This window comes from Aedes albopictus, chromosome 2 (assembly GCF_035046485.1).
Source record: "Aedes albopictus strain Foshan chromosome 2, AalbF5, whole genome shotgun sequence".
Lineage (NCBI taxonomy): Eukaryota > Metazoa > Arthropoda > Insecta > Diptera > Culicidae > Aedes > Aedes albopictus.
In genome coordinates this window covers 206,996,312-207,015,631 of record NC_085137.1, presented here as the reverse complement: position 1 = coordinate 207,015,631, position 19,320 = coordinate 206,996,312, and the positions used below count along the sequence as shown (strand labels likewise).

The 19,320-nt window shown below is 44.7% G+C and overlaps 1 protein-coding gene across 8 annotated transcripts in view; it reads right to left on the bottom strand.

The window, feature by feature from the left end:
• Nucleotides 1-19,320, bottom strand: part of LOC109404231 (serine/threonine-protein kinase 24) — a 261,291-nt gene that overhangs the window by 25,019 nt on the left and 216,952 nt on the right. For all 8 annotated transcript variants that reach the window (XM_029869084.2, XM_029869081.2, XM_029869083.2 and 5 more), the window contains one exon: nt 6,425-6,520. In XM_029869084.2, coding sequence (XP_029724944.1) covers nt 6,425-6,520 — 96 coding nt within the window. The remainder of the gene's footprint in view (nt 1-6,424; nt 6,521-19,320) is intronic.

Sequence of the window (19,320 nt, the reverse complement as noted above, 5' to 3'; positions counted from 1 at the left end):
GCTTGTGTGTCGGTTAAGACAATAAACGGAGAAAGCTTCATGATGGCGGCCAGGCAGGACTAGGCAGGACTAGGCAGGAGGAGCACCCCCTTTGGGTCATAGTTGAGCGGAAAAGAAAGAAAAAGAAACCGCTAGATGTGCTAGAGAATCCTACACTGAAAAACAAGATAACCCAAAATTGAGTATTTTTAAACTCCTTTTTGAGTTCTTTTTTGCATCCCCTTTCATTCGCTCCCTTTACTGTTGTCAGGTCAGAGAATGAATAGCAAAACAACCCAACTTTGAGAGTTCGATGCGGGAAGCCAAAATTGAGTAAGTGACATAGTACCGAAAGTTGAGTAATTTTAACTGTCGGTTGAGTAAAAAGAACTTCGACTCTAGGTACTTTGACCGTATACGCCTAAATGCAAACTACCTACCTCAACATCGACTCCATCGAAGTGTAGAATTAGCTCTAAGTTAAAATACACAAAAATAAAAACAAAAAAAAATCGACTCCATCAACTCAAAATTGGCTTCCCACACGCAATCTCGAAGTTGAGTGGAATGAACTCACTTTTGGATACATTTGTTTCTCCGTGTAGGGTGCGCATGAGTGTAGGTGCCAAGCGCCAGAAGGGCGACGCGCTTGTCATAAAGACCGAACAGTCTAAGTAATCGAACGTCTTGAAGGCGATGCGGAGCGTCATCAAGCTCGTGGATCTGGGAGCCGAAGTACGCAGTATTAGACGTACTCGTACGGGTGAAATGATCCTCGAATTCAAGCGCGACAAGGAACGCAAGACCGCCGCCTACAAAAGTCTGCCGAAAAAGGTCCCTGACGAGGGTTTCGAGGTGAGATATCAGGTATCAGTAGGCCGGCTCCAGAGGCACGTTCTCCTCCATTTGGGAAATTTGTGCCATTGCCATGAACACGAGCCTATTTAACATTTACCTGACGGAGAAGGGGAGGAAAACGGATAGGACAGGGGAAAGGACAGATAAGGGAATAGGATCGTCATACACGCAAAAGCGTATCACAATGGGTTTACATAGCGTCCTGAAAAGGACACTGTAATAAAATAACGCATAAGCGTACCACAATGGGTTCAAAAAGCGCCCTGAAAAGGGCACTGTGATAACGCATAAAGCGTAAAGAGAGCCTATAGCTCTTTACCACAGCGGATCAAGAACAACAGAACGTCCTGAAGATTCAGGTTTCTGAAGTCAGCTTCACTGAATAAGTGCTTTCCGAGTACTCGGAAACGCAATTGCGCAAAAACTGGACAGTTACATATTAAATGATACGAAGTTCCATAATCGGATTCACAGCTATCACAGGCAAATGAATCAGCTTGCTGAATATTCACCATGTGATAGCTGAGTCGGAAATGGCCAGTCAATGCTTTGACCATCATGCTGCCATTTTGCTTTGACAGATTTGTTAGATACTTTGCCACCCCTAGAGATCAGTACAATACTATTTTGTTTGACGACATGACTCCAAACTATGCCAGTATTGTTTGTGCTGAGTGGCAGCCCAGGTGTCAATCTGAAGCTTTACCCAACACTTGGATACCGGAATAGCTGGCTCAGGGCCAATGAAGTCATGTGATGTTCCAGTGCGAGCTAACTCATTATTCAATTCATTTCCAGAGATGGAAGAATGGCCACTGGTGAGTGGGTCAACGTTGTATGGAGAAACTTTAAATTTGACCGCATCAACCCGGAACAAAGCTTTTTTGACTCCTTTTTGCGACCAAAACAACTGTGCAAAATTTGGGAGCGATTGGTTGCGTCCCCGTATTCCGCATTGTGATTGAAATTTGTATGGAAGTTAGTATGGGAATTCGTACTTTTTTGCAATTTACTCATAACTTGATTTCTTTTGTCTAATACCGTTTAACTAATGACGTTAAAGAATAGCCTAGGATATACCGAAAAACTTTGCCGAAGACCGCAAAGTGATCCGACACTTGTGAAAAAAGTTATTCGCTTGGTAACTTAGGCCAAAAACTGCGATTTTCTTATTGATATTATTCCTTTACATGTTAAATGATAAGCACCACCAGGCAATCTGTGCGTTATAACTTTTTTCACAAGTGTCGGATCACTTTGCGGTCTTCGGCAAAGTTTTTCGGCATATCCTAGGCTATGCTTCAACGTCATTAGTTAGATAGTTTTAGACGAAAAATTTCAATTTATGAGAAAAATGCAAAAAAGCACGTATTCCCATACTAAATTCCATACAAACTTGAATCGCAAAGCGGAATACGGGGACGCAACCAATCGCTCCCAAATTCTGCACAGTTGTTTTGGACGCTAAAAGGAATCGAAAAAGCATTGTTCCAAAAAAACGACTTTGTTGACCCAGTCTTTGGCCAGGTACCCATACAAGGTGAACAGCGTTTGTTGAATTCAGCTCCTCGATTTGAGTTCGGCAAGCGATAACTATCTTCGACCTGGAGTTGGCCGAAGCAAGTGCTTCAATAGCAGCCTGGCTATCTGAACAGAAGTAGGGTCTTGTACCATTTGGGCAGGTGTACCTATTTTGGGCATATGCTGCTATAACTAAGTAAATTTCAAACGGATTGATTTGAATTTTTGTACAGAGTTAGGCACGTACAGTATCTAGCTCTATACAAAATCTCAAATCAATCCGTTTGAAATTGACTTAGGTATAACGGCAAGTGCCCAAAATAGGTACACCTGCCCAAATGGTACAAGACCCTATATTACTTTGCCCATTACGTGCTGCTGAAGTGCTGATTGCACTCCGCACATAAGAGCAAAGATTTAGGCCTGAAAAACGGTGCAGTGTCTACCAAGTGAATAAGACTGGTGCAGCCTTAGCTCACGAGAATAAACACCAGCACCTGCTCGACCTTCGAGAAGGGAGCCATCAGTGTAACATAAGATGCCGTTTGAAATACTTCTCTCCAGATGTCCACTCTTCCCGGAAAGGGAATTTCGAGGAAAATGTCCTATATGGAAGATTACAAGCAATGGTAAGATCACTTGGAGCAAGGACAACTTTGCCCCAATTCAATTGTCATTGTTTGAGATGTATGTGTATCGGGGCAACGTCAAAGAAAACTTCGAGCGCTGCCGTAGGAGTTGAAGAGAACGCTCCAGACATCGCCATTAAGCACATCCTTTGGAGATGGCCTAATATTGATTGGACCGTTCTCACTTCGCCCTTTTGCCACCACACAAGACATCCATAGGCCAATATTGGACGAACAACAGTTGTGTAAATCCATTTGATATACTTGGGTTTAAGACCCCAAGTTGTACCAAAGGTTCGCCGACATTGCCCGAAGGCCATACAGGCTTTCTTGATTCTGAACTCAACATGAAGTGTTCAGGAAAGCTTGGAATCAAGAATGACTCCAACGTACTTTACCTGTTCAGTCACATTGATTTCAGAGTCAAAGAGACGTAAAGGTCGAACACCATTACGGTTTCGCTTTTCCGTGAAAAGAACAATAGATGATTTACTCGGATTTACCGAAAGGGCGACGCGCTTGTCATTAAGACCGAACAGTCTAAGTAATCGGACGTCTTGAAGACGATGCGGAGCGACGCCAAGCTCGTGGATCTGGGAGCCGACGTGCGCAGTATAAGACGTACTCGTACGGTTGAAATGATCCTCGAGTTCAGGCGCGACAAGGAGCGCAAGAGCGCCGCCTACAAAAGTCTTCCGGAAAAGGTCCTTGACGAGGGTTTCGAGATGAGAGCTCTTACAGTAGCGGCGACGCTGAGGATGAAGGACCTAGATAAGAATGCTGACGCGGAAGAGGTCGTCACGGCACGGCGAGGACTAGGGAAGCTCAGGGTGGACTGATCAGTATGTCTGGAACCAGGACACAAATCATGGGACTGTAAAGGCCCTGACAGGAGCAAGCTGTGCAGACGTCCGGCAGCGAAGGCCATAAGGGACAAGCATCAGAAATCATCAGAACCACTGTGACGCAGCCCAGCAACTGCTTTATCTGGCGGTTTCTGAGTGGGGGACAGATATCGGACCCATACCGAGTACCCGCCGGTAATAGCAATTGAGTTGCCGATGGGACCAGAAAAATGGATCACAAGTGCATATCACGTCCAGGACTTGAAGAGCTATGGGTATGAGAGCTTCGTGGTCGCCAAAGTAGCTAACTTGCGCCTCCGCGGACGTCGATCGACCAGTTCACGCAGGTGCTGGACTGTATGACGACCGTGCTGACAGAGTGAAGGCCAGTGATAATAGCGAATGACTTCAAAGCCTGGGCTGTGGAATGGGGAAGCCGTTTTACGAACTAGCGGGGCGTCAGATCCTGCTAGAGGCACTGGCTATGCTAGATGTCGATCTGGATAATGTCGGTACCAATTGTACCTTTAGTCGGTTTGTAGTCCTGGACCGACACGGAATTTGAACTGGAGGGTAGACGATGGCTATACTCATAGCGATCACCTGGCGATTTGCTACAGTAACGACTACAACAACAGCAGGCACCAGCGGGTTGAGGAAGAGGCGGCTAGGCCAAGGCCAAGCCCTCGTAGGTGGAAGACATCATACTTCGACGACAAGGTATTTAGGAAGGTGCTCCGCCGTAAGCGAAACCTACTCAGTCTAAGCGGAGGCGAACTGGTAGCAGGGCTCTCGCGTGCGTGCGATGCGACCATGCCTAGGCGAGTCCACCTTAAAAAACGGAAAAATGGGATACCACCGGCTTACTGGTGGACTGAGGCGATTGCGGACCTGCGCCGCACCTGAATACAGGTCAGGTGGCAGGTACAGCGAGCACGAACTAAGGAAGAGCGAAACAAACGACATGCTGAAGACCTAGATAAGGGCAAGCAAAAAGGCCTGTCTCTGTCAGAGTGCCAATGAGAATCCTTGGGCTGATGCCATCTAGGTCTTGATGGCCTACCGAGCAGTTGCCAGAGATCTCAAGTAACATTTTGATAGCCGATTAGTCTTGTAGAGGTTGCCAAGACCGCTATAAAACCTGATACCTTTTATGTTGGTTTTATGGTGGTTCTAATAACCTCTTCTAATCTATTTTACGAAAAAGTTATATGGAATGCTGGAGAAGATCATCGAGGGGGATTTCCACGTCATGATTCGAGCCCTTCACGTTTTTTCATAGGACCGCCGGGGACTGGAATTTTCGAGGGGAGAGTTACCGATGACGAACTTGCGGGGATTTCAAACTCCTTTGGCGTAAGTAAAGCCTCAGGTCCGGACGGAGTTCCGAAAAGTAGTTTTTGGCTCCTGGGAAGTTCAGATCTGCTTTGCAGAAATGCCTGGACGAGGGAGTTTTCCCAGTGGTTTGGAAGCGGCAGAACATGCTGCTTTTGCCACAGGCGAGGAAACCACCCGGAGACCCGTCAGCATATAGACCAATATGCTTGATCGACAAGGCGGAGATTTTGTCGGTTAAAAAGGCCACCGAGATATCGCTCCAACGTACGAGGAGGGGGATTCGCTACTGTGCAGTAGTGACTCTGGACTGGATGCAAGGAACGCATTCAATAGCGCCAGTTGGGCGGCTATAGCCGGTGCGCTCCTGCGTCTGGGGATATCCGGGTACCTGTACAAGATTCATGGAAGTTACTTCTAGGATCGAATACTAGTTTAGACACGGAGCTGGGTCGGAAGTGCTTTCACATAACCTCAGGAGTCCCGCAATGTTCCATCCGGGATGTGTAATTATTAAATGTCATGTACGACAAAGTGTTGAGGTTAAAGTTTCCGGTTGGATTGGCAATCGTCGGCTTCACAGGAGAATTCCCTTTTCAAAACAAACAAAAGTTCAGCTCATTACTACGAATCTAGTACTTCACTGATTGCGTTTTATTGTAATCGAAATTCTTACGAAAATCTCACCAGGATATTCACCGGCGTTTCTATAGAATTTCTCCTAGAACCTACCCGAAATAACCAAAATTTCTTCGACAATTCGAAAATTTTATAATATTCATGTCCTCTGCAATGAACCACTATGTGGAAGAAACGATAAAATCCAAACGACAACACGAATGCACACCTTGGAAAACTTGCAGGTGATCGAGAGATTAAAAATTTATCGCCATTAAATGTCTTCTCACATAGTAGTTAGTTGTTCGAACACATTGGGATGGAAAGGAAGGACCTCAAATCACAGCAATATCGTCAGAAGAGAAACTAGCTAATGTAATGAAAAAAGTTTTCCGCCTCAATCGAACGAATAAATCATTTGCGGGCGAGGAAAAGTTCTACGTTAAGTAGTTTGGTCCGGCATGGTTGCCGTCGTCGAAGTCGTCTTCGTCATTGTCTTCTTTGTAGCATTGCAGGAAAAGTCTGGAGAGGTTGCAACGTTGTAAAGGAATGGATTCCACGTTTCTGTGGGGGGCCATGCAGATGGATAATTTATCACCATGGACCATTAAGAAGAGCAAAGATGGGTTTGGTTCTTACCTGCTGTGTTCTGTTGTCAACGCCCTTAAATACTTCACCGAAGGATCCCTTTCCGATTCGTTCTTGCTTTGTGAAGATTAATTCCGGATCGACTTTCTGTAATGAGAGAAGAGGCATATGAAGAGCGATGAGTTAGGGGTGGTTGAACGTTACCAGGGGTTGAAGACGTACTAAAATAGTTCTGAGCAAAAATAATGTTCTTTTATTAGTAATGAATTAGAAATAAAGTTCAGCTATGAAAAAATCACTATTGTCGGAATTCAAACACGGTTTTGTAGTTTACTTGCACGATGTGTAGACCAGTTATGCCATATTGTTTTTTTTTTTATGTTCGAATGATTACTTTCGGCTGGAATCTATCAGAAACATTCAATTCCGGTAAATTTAGTACCCTTTTAGTAGTTCGCATACGCTTATGGGAATCATTCGACCACATGCAGTATAACAGGCGACATTAATTTAATTAAAAAGTTTTCAATTAAAATTTAATTCGTTTAGTGCCGCACAGGAGTTTGTTTGCAAGAATTGGTCCCAGGTCGGTGGTAAGGTGGCGATGGCGAAGTGGCGAACGCTGACACAGATGGATAGGATTCGCACATAGCCGCCAGCCCCTCAATTTCATCAACGTGTGTCTAGCTAGCTAGCTAGCACTTGAGTTGTGAGTACAGAACGATGTCGTACAAGCGACGAGGACGATGGTGATTCCGCTTTTTACTGACAACTGCGCCCGGGAGGGAAATCAAATTGCTCATCGTGTGGGAGCTCGAGGATAAGAAGACGGACCACCCCAAAGATGGGGACCAACATGGAACTCCTCACGAGGTACACGAACGATGCTGTTTATGATGAAGACGAAGGCCGAAAATTGGGTAACAGCAACCGGCCGGCTTTTTCCGGTGTTCCAGGGTACCGGAAATGTGCATCTGACGGGCGTAATAGCTTGAAAAAATTGCATCCAAAGTGAATTTAAAGCAATCCTTCGGGATAGTAAAACGAAGACGGCTAAGAAAGCTCTTTAAAAGAACTTCAATCAGATGAAACACTTAGCAAACGCAAAGCGGCTTGCCCGCTAGCGCCGTAAATTTCTCCACAAAGGAAAAGTTTTTCCAATAAGTAATCCGGGATCAAAGTTTTACAAAGGCTACAACGACGATGCTAGAGCCGCAGGAGTTCAGGAATGTTGTAAGCCTTCAACGATACGGCGTCGCTGACGCTCAAGCAAAACCACACATGAGTCATGTACGTACTACGTTTTTCATTGAGAGAAACGTATGCAAGCGGTGAACCAATTAGTGTCATTCTTTATGCAAATGACTTTCCTTTGTGTGAAATGTGATTATTTTAAGGTAGTGCACAATGATCCCATAGGCACATCTAACTGGACAAATTGTTTACGTCCAATGTATTTCTTTTAGCTAGAAGGCGCTGCCCAGCCCATAAATTATGCAATATCCGGTAATCTCAGACCACTCTTCTCCCTCGTAGACTTTTGTTACTATGTACAATAACTTTAAAAATTCGTAGACTTTGCAAAGTTCAAAGCTTCGGTCGCAACCCTTTTCTCAGTGGAATTCAACGTAGCTTATGGACGGGCTCCTTAGAACAATTTCTTAGATATCTTTCAATATAGTAAAATTTGAAACCACCATTTGAAAAGGGTGTAACTGCTTTTTGAAATTACATATTCCTTCAAAGTTCTAAATCATTCTTTATCCCTATGCAAACCACTAGCATTATAAAAAAGCACATTTTTCCTATCTAGTAGAAATTGTAGAATGCGTGGGAAGAAAAATGGCAATCCACAGCTTAGTGGGAAAATGATGATTCCATAAACAGTTACGTCCTTTTGAAATGTTAGTGCTCAATTAGTTCTTGTACCGACTTTTCGAACCCTCTAAGCAGAATACCCTCTTCGAATGACTGTAATCAGTTTTGTACCTTGGGGCCGTTCATAAACCACGTAGACTTTTTGGGGGGAGGGGGGGGGGGGTCTAGCCAAAGTCTACGCTCCATATAAATTTCAAAATTTTTGTATGGACAAAAGTCTACGAGGGGGGAGGGGGGGGGGGGTTTGAGATGGCCAAATTTTGGTCTACGTGGTTTATGAACAGCCCCCTATTAATTCCGCCTTATTTGGCTTATCCTTTGACAGATACGCGTATTTCGACTACCACTTGTAATCTTCCTCAGTTATTCAGTTATTCAGCAGATACCACGAATACCAAGTCGCCATCTTGAAGCGGTTGCTGATCGTCGCACCATTTCGACCACTGGTTGACCATCGGAAGGTATTCCGAAACCAGTTGTTAGGACGACTTGTCGCGGAACAAAAACCACACATCGGTAGCAGCTTCTACTTCAGGCAGCTCCAATACTGCAAATTTATTTAATTATATTATATTCAAACTTATCACGTAATTTAACTTACAATGTAGTAAATGTTCTCGGGACAGACGGAATCTCCTAACCGGAGTGTAGTTCCTATCTTCCTCGTGAACCAAACGACACTGCCGAGTCATAAAATTATCGCTACCGTCGGCCTTCGTGCGGCCGCTTATACATTCCACTCGTGCATCAGGGTTACCAGTTCCAACCAACATCAAAGCGTACTAAAACTGTACGCAACACCAGTGTTACGGTTTCGGTCATTCCATCCGCTTCCGCTAGTGTTGTTGCCAGTCGTCGATCCATTTCGATCATTGGTTGATGTTCAGGAGGTTCGTCGACACCCCACGCTGTTCCTCATTGGGAGTGGTTCATCTTCAGTGCTTAGCTTTCGATCGATTTCTGCGACAGTAGTATGGTAGTCGCGTGTTGATCATGCCGACAGCTTCCGCTGTTGTTGCCAGGATCTCATCTGACAACTTGCCCCCCTTATGCGCATCGCCTAACGCTTCTCCTTGCGCTAATCGATCGTGATCCTCCGGACTTGCTTCACGAGCCTTCTCGTCGGTCGCTTTTCCTCATGCAGTTGCGGCAACAATTCGCCATGGTGCCTCATCGAAAACGTTTGGTCCGCACTTGAACCCCAGATCGCTCCCAAGACTCTCTATTTCAAATGCGCCTGTGCCGCCGGCTTTGCCTCTTTTATGCTTCGTACAGTTTCCAACGAGTTGCCGCTTCGGATTTCGAACCCGTCTTATTTGGTAATGAACCTGACTTTCTGCGTTCGAATTGAGATCCACCATGCTCGTGGTGGTTCTTCCGGGTCTGTCCGGAAAAGGAAACGTGGTAACTTGTTGTCCCCGGGCCTTCAACAGCAATCCGGTTACGCAGCGATCGCCAGCGAGTTGGGTGGTTCCATCTCGTATTTTCTGGCCCCGTTTCTTCTCTGTAATTCCTCGCAGAATTGTCACCACCGATTCTTCCAACGCATGATTGCTCTCCAGCAGAGATAGTTACCGGTCGCCACCGAGATTATCAGCCACAGTCCATCCTAAACGCATCGCGATTGCACCTTAGCTTCTATTGGTACAAACGCGTGAATAGTACGCCCCAATCAGCAACTGTGGCTGTTCGTCGTACGATTCGAAGGGCAGCCCACGCATGTATTCGTATTGTGCTGCAAGTTCCTGCGAATCCAACTTTTGATGCGGCGGCATCAACTAGTCCACCGTGTGCACTGTGTGCAACAGCATCTTGCCGCCAGCTGCAACGCCTATTCCCGACGCCCAAAGACTCATTCTTCCGGAATCCTCCACTATCGACGTGTTTCCCGTTCACCGGAAGGTCAATCGCTCTTGTTATCCGACCGCGCCCAGACAATGGGCGAGCATTTTCTCCACCAGTGTAACGGAAGCTCGTCCAAGAACGCCAACACCGAAACTGTTTTACCTCCGCAGTGCAGCTGTACAGGAACGATCCGGAACAAGACCGTGTAGTTTTCCCGTATGTGTGTACTCAGCCCGGCCGTGTCTCCGACCGTATGCATGAGCGAGTTGTGGAACTCTCTGCAGTCACCGATGTTGCAGCGGGATTTGAACTTGCACTTCCCGCCGTGCTCGTTGAGGCAGACATCCCAAGTAACATTTTGATTGCCAATTAGTTTTGAAGAGGTTTTCCGAACTGACATAAAACCTAATACCTTTTATTTTGGATTTATGATGGCTTTAAGAACCTCTTCTAGTTTATTTGACTAAAACATGTTACTTGGGATGGCACAACTTCTAGTGGGTCGTCTTCAATCCCTCAGCGTACTGCGTACTCTTTGAAATTCGTGCAGTGCCGATGACGATGATTCTTGGATTTCAGCTTCCTCTCTTCACTTGCGTTGTCGACCGAACTGCAGGCTTCGCAAAGTACACTGCCGTGTGAAGCATAGTTGTCCCATGTTCTATGGGAATCCCTTTTAACATGATACAGCTATGCTGCACACGGCAGTGCAGTCCAGCCTCATTTGGCCTCTTTATTCCAGACTGGGAAACTGCTTCGGACGACGGCAGAGGATTGATCTCCACGTCGACGTTGGCTTCGCATGCGTCTGCCACGATAACCATCAGGAAATCTGTCAGCGGTCGACTTCACCAGTAATGGACCCACGCTTTTTCCAATCCGGCAGCTTGGCGACCAGCGACTTTATCAGCAGCGCCGCAGAGTTGCTCCAGTGTGTTTCCGAATGGAACAAAATTCCTCAGGATGTTGGGGATTCCAGCTTGTCCAGCAGGTTTTGGAGCAGTTGTTCCGGGCGGCCGAAGTGCCGGCGTGACTTTTCCATTACCTGCTAGATAGATTCGAGAAGTACACCAGTTCGAGGGCATCGCTTTTCAGCGCTTCCTGAAGTCACATCAGGTTTTCATCGTTCATGTAATCACAGACATCAATGGACGCTTTATAGGCCGCGTAGAAAATGTATGGCTCTAAAATGTGTATGCGAAATGGAAATTGAATTTCTTGATTTTTTACCTTTATAGATCCCTTCATTGATTTACTTGCATCTTCTTTCTGAGAATTCTCACGGAATTCCATTTTATTGATTCTTTCAGGGATTTCTAACGGGATGCATGCCGGCATTCCAACCGGGATGCTCAAAATTATTCTCGAGAAATAAAAGAATTATCCCGAGATACTAGATCATTTTGAAATTTTGTTAGCAGTTATGATACTTATAGACACTTCCTTGCAAAATTTCATCAACTTTTATCAATTGGTTTGAAAGGTACTGGTGTTGATAGGGGTGAGTGTTAGTGAATTTTTATTTGTGTTTTTCATGTACGATGTTTGCCTATTCACAACTTTTAAATTTCTCTGCTAATTTCCATGAAATTTCCACAGAAGGTAGTTGATTATGTGTATATTATGTCTGCAAAATTTGATGACTATTGGTATAGTACTTTAAATACTACAATCGAAACAATAAAGGGTGCTGACTTATTGCTGTCTGAGGGGCTAAAATCACGTTCAGTCCCAGTACATGTTTCAACTATACAATTGTTGATAGCGCATCGTTTTTTTTTTTTTTAATTTTGCGTATACAACGAATGTAGATTGAGAGATTTGTGTTCAAAATTTCAGCCATTCCTTTGCCAAAAGTTGCAGCGCTGACAAGAAAAACTAGAGGCTGTAAAAAATTAATTGGAGCACATTCTACTCTTTCACTGCAGCAACAAAAAGTACTGCACCGATTCACATGAAATTTTATAAGTGAAATAAACACATCTTAAGATGTTATTAGGCCAAATTTGAGCAATTTTAATGTACATTCCCGATCAAAAGTTTGGGGGCACTATACGTGCATTGACGGAACAATAATAACGCTATATGACTTGGAGCGATATCATATACGACGCACCGTGTACACTATTGCGACGCAATTTAGCATCTTATGCGATTTAAAAATTAAAAAAAAAACAATTATTGTCAGCTCGATATCGAACTAGTGACCTCTGGATTGTCGAGCCACACTTCACACAAAACACCAAACGCTACTTATGAAACAAGTTGATTAATTCTCATGATATTCTAACTCGCCTCAGTGTTTGTTAGAATGCTCTTGGTTCACTTGCGCTGTGCATGTTTGGCAGGCTAAAAACGCTTTTTCGTACAGTTTTCACTACCCCTCTCTGGCTAGCGCCTCCCATTGTAGATTATCAAGCCAACAAACAATTAATGAAGACTTTGCAACCATAATTGTGGCTGTTCATTTTCTTGTAGCTTTTTGGCACTGCCTCCACAGTGCAACAGAAACTCTTTAATTGTTATCACATATCAAATCGCGTAATGTCAACATAAACGCTTCTAGCTTATGCGAGTTTGTATGCACACTTTAAAGAGTTTATTTGTACTTTTATGCGATTTCATCCATACACTAATGCGAGGCAAACTGACACAACAAGAACAGTACTAAGCGAAGTCGTATAATCATCGCAGTACGCAATTATGTGAATTCATTTGATACTTTGCGAGTTCACTCGTACGCTTTTGCGAATAAGTGAAGTTCATCGCAATAAAACATCAGAATATCATCTACTACGATGTGCTCATACCTTATAAAAGTTTATTTGTATTCTTATATGACTTTACCTGATACATCGTAATAAGTTCAAAAAATAACATCATATGCGATGAAAATTGTCAGTCAGCCATACATATATGCGATAGTGACTAAAAATAGTACTTTATACGATGTACAACGTGGTTTCTTATGCGACCCCTGGTTGTCTGGGTATCTTTAAAATGAGCCAAAAAGAATTAAAATTAATTATAGATGATGAAGATATCGCCAAATTACTTCTTCATGTTTTACGAAAGTGGCCCCAAACTTTTGGCTGATACATTGAGACGTGACCCCAAACTTTTAATCGATGACATCAAGAGTTAATTTACTTAATAACATGACATGTTTTGAGGGGGTGACCCCAAACTTTTGATCAGCAGTGTATCTATTACAGAGTTACAGCTGTATTTATGTGTTCCGATTATTGAGGATACAGCCTTTATTCATTTATACCAGATTTTTATCTAGGATTTCCTTAAGTTGCTTTCGCGGATTTCAATTTTTCTAGGGATTCCATATTCAGGGATTTCTTTTGAAATTCTTTGAGAGATTCCCCCTGTGATTCCTTTCTGTATTGTTCTTTGAATATTGCCTGACATGTTTTCAGACAATACTGGATTCCTCCAGATAATTTTCTCGTAACTCCTGCGAGTATGTACATGTTGAGGTAAGGAGAGTGTGTTTATTGTAACGAATTATATATAAGGTGTTGGAAAATTGATAAGGAAATTTAAATATTGATTAAAAAACAACACCATTTATTAATGATTTTTTTATACGAAAAGGAACTCAACACATTCTCCCAGCATGATCCTACTGAATACAAAAGTTTCAATTTAGAGCAAATAAGATCCGAATATAATCGAGCCATACTTTTTTTTTAATTTTTGATCCATCAATCAAAAACAGTTCGATAAACAGAGAAACTAACTTGTATGATGTAATTGTGCTTGAACTCGACGACCAGTGTTATCAACCATATTTTTGACCGGAGTACCTGCCGGTTTAGAATAACAAATTTTTGATTTCTTGAATTATTGAAAAATTCTTCAAGAATACAATTAGCATTTCAACCAAAAGTTCAGCTGAAAATTCATTCACCGGAATTTTACGGAGTTATTCTACTTCTGAAATTTATCGTCTTTATTATGGATTTACGACCCAGACAGAGCTCATATATCAACTTGATGCACTATCATTATTAACATTTGTAATATAATTTTGCATAATGTTGAATGCCAAAAGGGCACGGTAAAGGCTGGGTATGCTGCGCAATTCTGATCCCATTGTGATCCACTAGCCTCTGCCCAGCAACTCCTATCCCTACCTCCTCGCGGTACCGGCCGGAGACTATGAGCAACCTAAAAGAAGATCGGGTAACCAACCCCGGTGGGAGCTTTGGTCGTAGGCTGACTGAGTAGTGGGTGGGGGGGAGGTTTGCTTCGGCAAACCTGAGCGTCTGTTCTCCAAGAGGAGCGGCTCACAATAGCGTCTGATCCCCATGTTAGGAGCGGCTGATCTACGTCAGAGTGCCAGGGAAGGACTCTAAGCTAACTGTGCACTATGGTCCTCCGGAAAGTAGGAGGCTGGTGTCAGGCCCTACGAGCCAGCCGTAAAAAAACATTGTAACGGAAAATCAGCAACAGAATAATACGAACCGAGACTAACGGCAACGACCCCAGCGAACAAAAAGGACTTGCGATTGGAAACTCGGTACGTGTAACTGCCGATCTCTCAACTTTATTGGGAGCACCCGCATACTCGCCGATCTACTGAAAGACCGGGGGTTCGGCATCGTAGCGCTGCAGGAGGTGTGTTGGACAGGATCCATGGTGCGAACGTTTAAAGGTAATCATACCATCTACCAGAGCTGCGGCAACACACGCGAGCTGGGAACAGCTTTCATCATGATGGGTGATATGCAGAGGCGCGTGATCCGTTGGTGACCGATCGACGAAAGAATGTGCAGGTTGAGGATCAAGGGCCGATTCTTCAACTTCAGCATCTGTGGAGCGGACCTGGTGTGATGGTTAGAACACTTGACTGTCACGCCGAGGACCTGGGATCGAATCCCACTCCCGACAAACTCAAACAATGTGGGTTCTTCCTTCGGAAGGGAAGTAAAGCGTGGGTCTCGAGATGAACTAGCCTAGAGCAAAAATCTCGTTAATACAGATAAAAAAAACTTTAGCATAATAAACGTGCACAGCCCACACTCCGGAAGCACTGATGATGACAAGGACGCATTTTACGCGAGTACGATCGCTGCCCAAGCTACGGCGTCAAGATCATCATAGGAGATTTGAACGCTCAGGTAGGCTAGGAGGAGGAATTCAGACCGACGATTGGTAAGTTCAGCGCCCACCAGAAGACGAACGAAAACGGTCTACGACTCATTGATTTTGCCGCCTCCAAAAATATGGCCATACGTAGCACCTTTTTCCAACACAGCCTCCCTTATCGCTACACCTGGAGATCACCACAGCAGACGGAATCTCAAACCTACCACGTTGATTGACGGACGGCACTTCTCCGACATTATCGACGTCATTATGGCGCCAACATCGACTCCTACCACTATCTGGTGATGGTCACACTGTGCCTCGATGAGAATCTCGAGGCCGCGTTGCCAGACGAGGGTGAGCTCGATGATGCCCCTCTAGAGGACTGCTGGAGTACAGTGAAAGCAGCCATCAACGACGCAGCCGAGAGCACCATTGAATACGTGGAACGAAATCGACGGAACGAATGGTTCGACGAAGAATGCAGAACGGCTTTGGCGGAGAAGAACGCAGCGAGAGCGGTAATGCTGCAGCAAGGGACCCGACAGAACGTTACAAACAGAAGCGGAAACAGCACACCCGCCTCTTTCGGGAGAAAAAGCGCCGCCTGGAAAAAGCGGAGTGTGAAGAAATGGAACTGCTGTGCCATTCCCAAGAAACACGAGAGTTCTATCAGAAGCTCAACGCATCCCGCAACGGCTTCGTGCCGCGAGCCGAAATATGCAGGGATAAAGACGGAGGCCACTTGACGGACGGACGTGAGGTGATCGAAAGGTGGAAGCAGCACTTCGATCAGCACCTGAATGGCGTGGAGAACGAAGGCACGGGAGCCCTCGGCGACGGAGGAAACGACGCCGCCAGTGCAGCGGAGGACGGAAATGAAACAACTCCCACGCTGAGGGAGGTTAAGGATGCCATTTACCAGCTCAAAACCAACAAAGCAGCTGGTAAGGATGGTATCGCAGCTGAACTCATCAAGATGGGCCCAGAAAAGTTGGCCATCTGTCTGCATCGGCTGATAGTCAGGATCTGGAAAACCGAACAGCTACCGGAGGAGTGGAAGGAAGGGGTAATCTGCCCCATTCACAAGAAAGGCGATCATTTTGAATGTGAGAACCTCAGGGCGATCACTATTTTGAATGCTGCCTACAAAGTGCTATCCCAGATCATCTTCCGTCGCCTGTCACCTAACACGAATGAGTTCGTGGGAAGTTATCAAGCCGGCTTCATCGATGGCCGGTCGACAACGGACCGGATCTTTACCGTACGTCAAATCCTCCAGAAATGCCGTGAGTACCAGGTCCCAACGCACCACCTGTCCATCGACATCGATCTTCGGCGGCGTGCAAGAGAATGGTGTGTGGCGGAGAAGGATGAATCACGAGCTCGCTGCACTTTACGGCGAACCCAGCATCCAGAAGATGGCCAAAGCCGGATGGATACGGTGGGCAGGGCATCTTGCAAGAATGCCGGACAACAACCCTGCCAAGCTGGTGTTTGCAACTGATCCGGTTGACACAAGAAGGCGTGGAGCGCAGAGAGCACGATGGGCGGATCAGGTGGAGCGTGACCTGGCGAGTATTGGGCGCGACCGAGGATGGAGAGCGGCAGCCCCAAACCAAGTATTGTGGCGTACTATTGTTGATTATGTCTTGTGTTAAATGCGATGTTCAACAAATAAATGTATGGATGCCAAAAGGGATCAAAAAAGCTTCGATCCAGGTTGATCCCATCAAATTTCATCATCACGTTGACCCAGTATGAAGCATATTGCAGATACGATGATTCTTCATGTTCAAGGAAGTCAAAAAAATTGCATTAAGCAAAGATCTTGGATCAACTGGAATCCGAGCTTAGACACCCTAGGCGTGATCTGGCTGAATATTCGTGCAGTTACGTCCATCGATTATATTTCGATTCTGTGAGGGCAGCCAAACTCAGGACTTGCACAATGTATCTAATACAAAAAAAAAACTGAAGCACGTTCCCATCCGACACGCCAATCATTTACGATTATTTCCATCGATTAAGTGCAAACAGAAGAAAACTTTCGGTTTTCAACAGCAAGCCGCCGCCACGGCCGACGCGATTTGGCGCGACGTGATAACATGAGCCGTGGGAGTGTCAAGAAGATCGACACCATACACCTACCACCACCCATCATCATCGCCAAGACTCAAGATGGATGGTGGCGCGCGAAACGGTTTTCAAATCAATTTCCTTTCGTTATCGGATTTTCTCTTCGCGTTTAGATTTGCGGGTAGGTAGCAGGTACTAGGTTGATACTGGCAACAGGTAGGAACCTGGTACACAGCGCCGTTTTCCAATGATGCATCATCGTGCGTTTCCTTTGCGTGAGTGATTTTCTTACCAGTAATGGCACCGTTTCAGTTCATATTGTGGAAATTGTAAACCTTAATGAACAGTTTTATCATTTGGTCATATATTTATGAAACTCGAGAATTTCAATATAATTTTTAGAGATAAAAGTGACAGTTAGTCAAGTTTTGATCATTTCCATGAATTTGAAGCCGGCCGAAGTATAAACCTGGACGGTATTACACACAAGGCAACTTCACTGCCTGTTATAAATGAGCAACCGTCAGACCACCGACACAGTAACATTTCCAAGGTATGTAACCAACCTTGGCGTGTGAGAAGATGCGAATCTAAATGGCGATGGGTCCGTGTCGCGCGGGGAGGAAGAGTGAAGAGTGCGGATTGACGGATTTGCTCGCATATTGATGCATATACAACACAGTACTTCTGATGGCCCGGCACTCGACGTGCTTGGTGTAGGTACGCAGCGCAGTGCTCAGCTGCCAGCTTCCGATTTCAATTGGATTTCAATCGAGAAAACTTCCGTTCGAGTAATTTTCAATTTACTCGGCTATTTTGTTATTTCTCTTTCGGGGGAAAAATATCGGTTCCAGTCAGCTGGTGAACAAATGAGATCTGTTTAGTCGAAATTGGTATTTTTGAGCTGGAGGCAAAAAAAATGCATTCTCTCGCTCGCTAGTGGAATCGTGTGGTTCGTGCATGATTGAGTTTGCTTACTGACGTAATTCACTTTCTTTCAGTGCAAGTGCCGAGCAGAAAGTTATAGCACTTCGATGAGATTGATCGTCTTGGAAAATACGACATAAAGCTACTGTAAATTAGAAACATAAACAAGGTAAACATCTCGCTGCGTTGAGAGATATAATTGAACAATTGATTACTTATGCAATATGTGTAACCACTTGCAAAATAAGTTTCATTATTTCCAAATAGTGTTGCAATACCTCACCCAGCAAACAAAAACTCCACACCGAAAGAAGTGAAGATGCAGAGGATTTCTCTGTCTCTAGAAAGATGGGTTGCAGAACTTAATTTCCTCGCCTTCTGAAGACCGTAAATACGATGCCAGCTATTTACTTTATCAAGATTGAAATATCGAATACAAAGTTTATCATTTGTAGAGTTCAAAGCTCGATTCATTGATTTACGGAGTAGCAACTTCAATGTGTACGGCAATCTAAGCTCATACTCAGCATGAGCTCATGCCCACTTTCAGATCAATACGTCCAATTCGACCATAATTGCTTACTATCGCAATAGTCAAACTAACTTGAGGAAGGCCTGTAGGCTTCAATACCAGCAAAACAAAAACTCACTTCCAATCAATTTCCGAGAAAGTGCACCAAAAGCAGTACACATAAGTAGACTGGCATGAAGTGGTTCATCGATCTGTTGACTGATAGTATGTTGTGCGTGTACGGATACCATATTTGAGCAGCGCAGGGCATTCGTGCGTAGCCCAATTCAAATTAGCATGCACCACGATTGGGTTTGGCGGTTATAGTTGGCCTCTGCCAGGCATGCATTAGAGGCACTTTCGATTGTTGGCAAATCCATGATCCGCTTTTGTTTGTGGGCACATGCCTTCCATATATACCATGAACCATTCGCCGTGGCAGTTTTACTGCACGAAAATTGTAATTACAGTTAGCTTTGAAACAATGCGAACCCAGCTGGCGGATCACCAACAACCCAGACGACAATGAAGAGTGAAGGGAGTGTTCTCGGGTTCACCCCGAGAGTCAATGAATCCAAACGACTGGGTAGGAACGATACTGTGC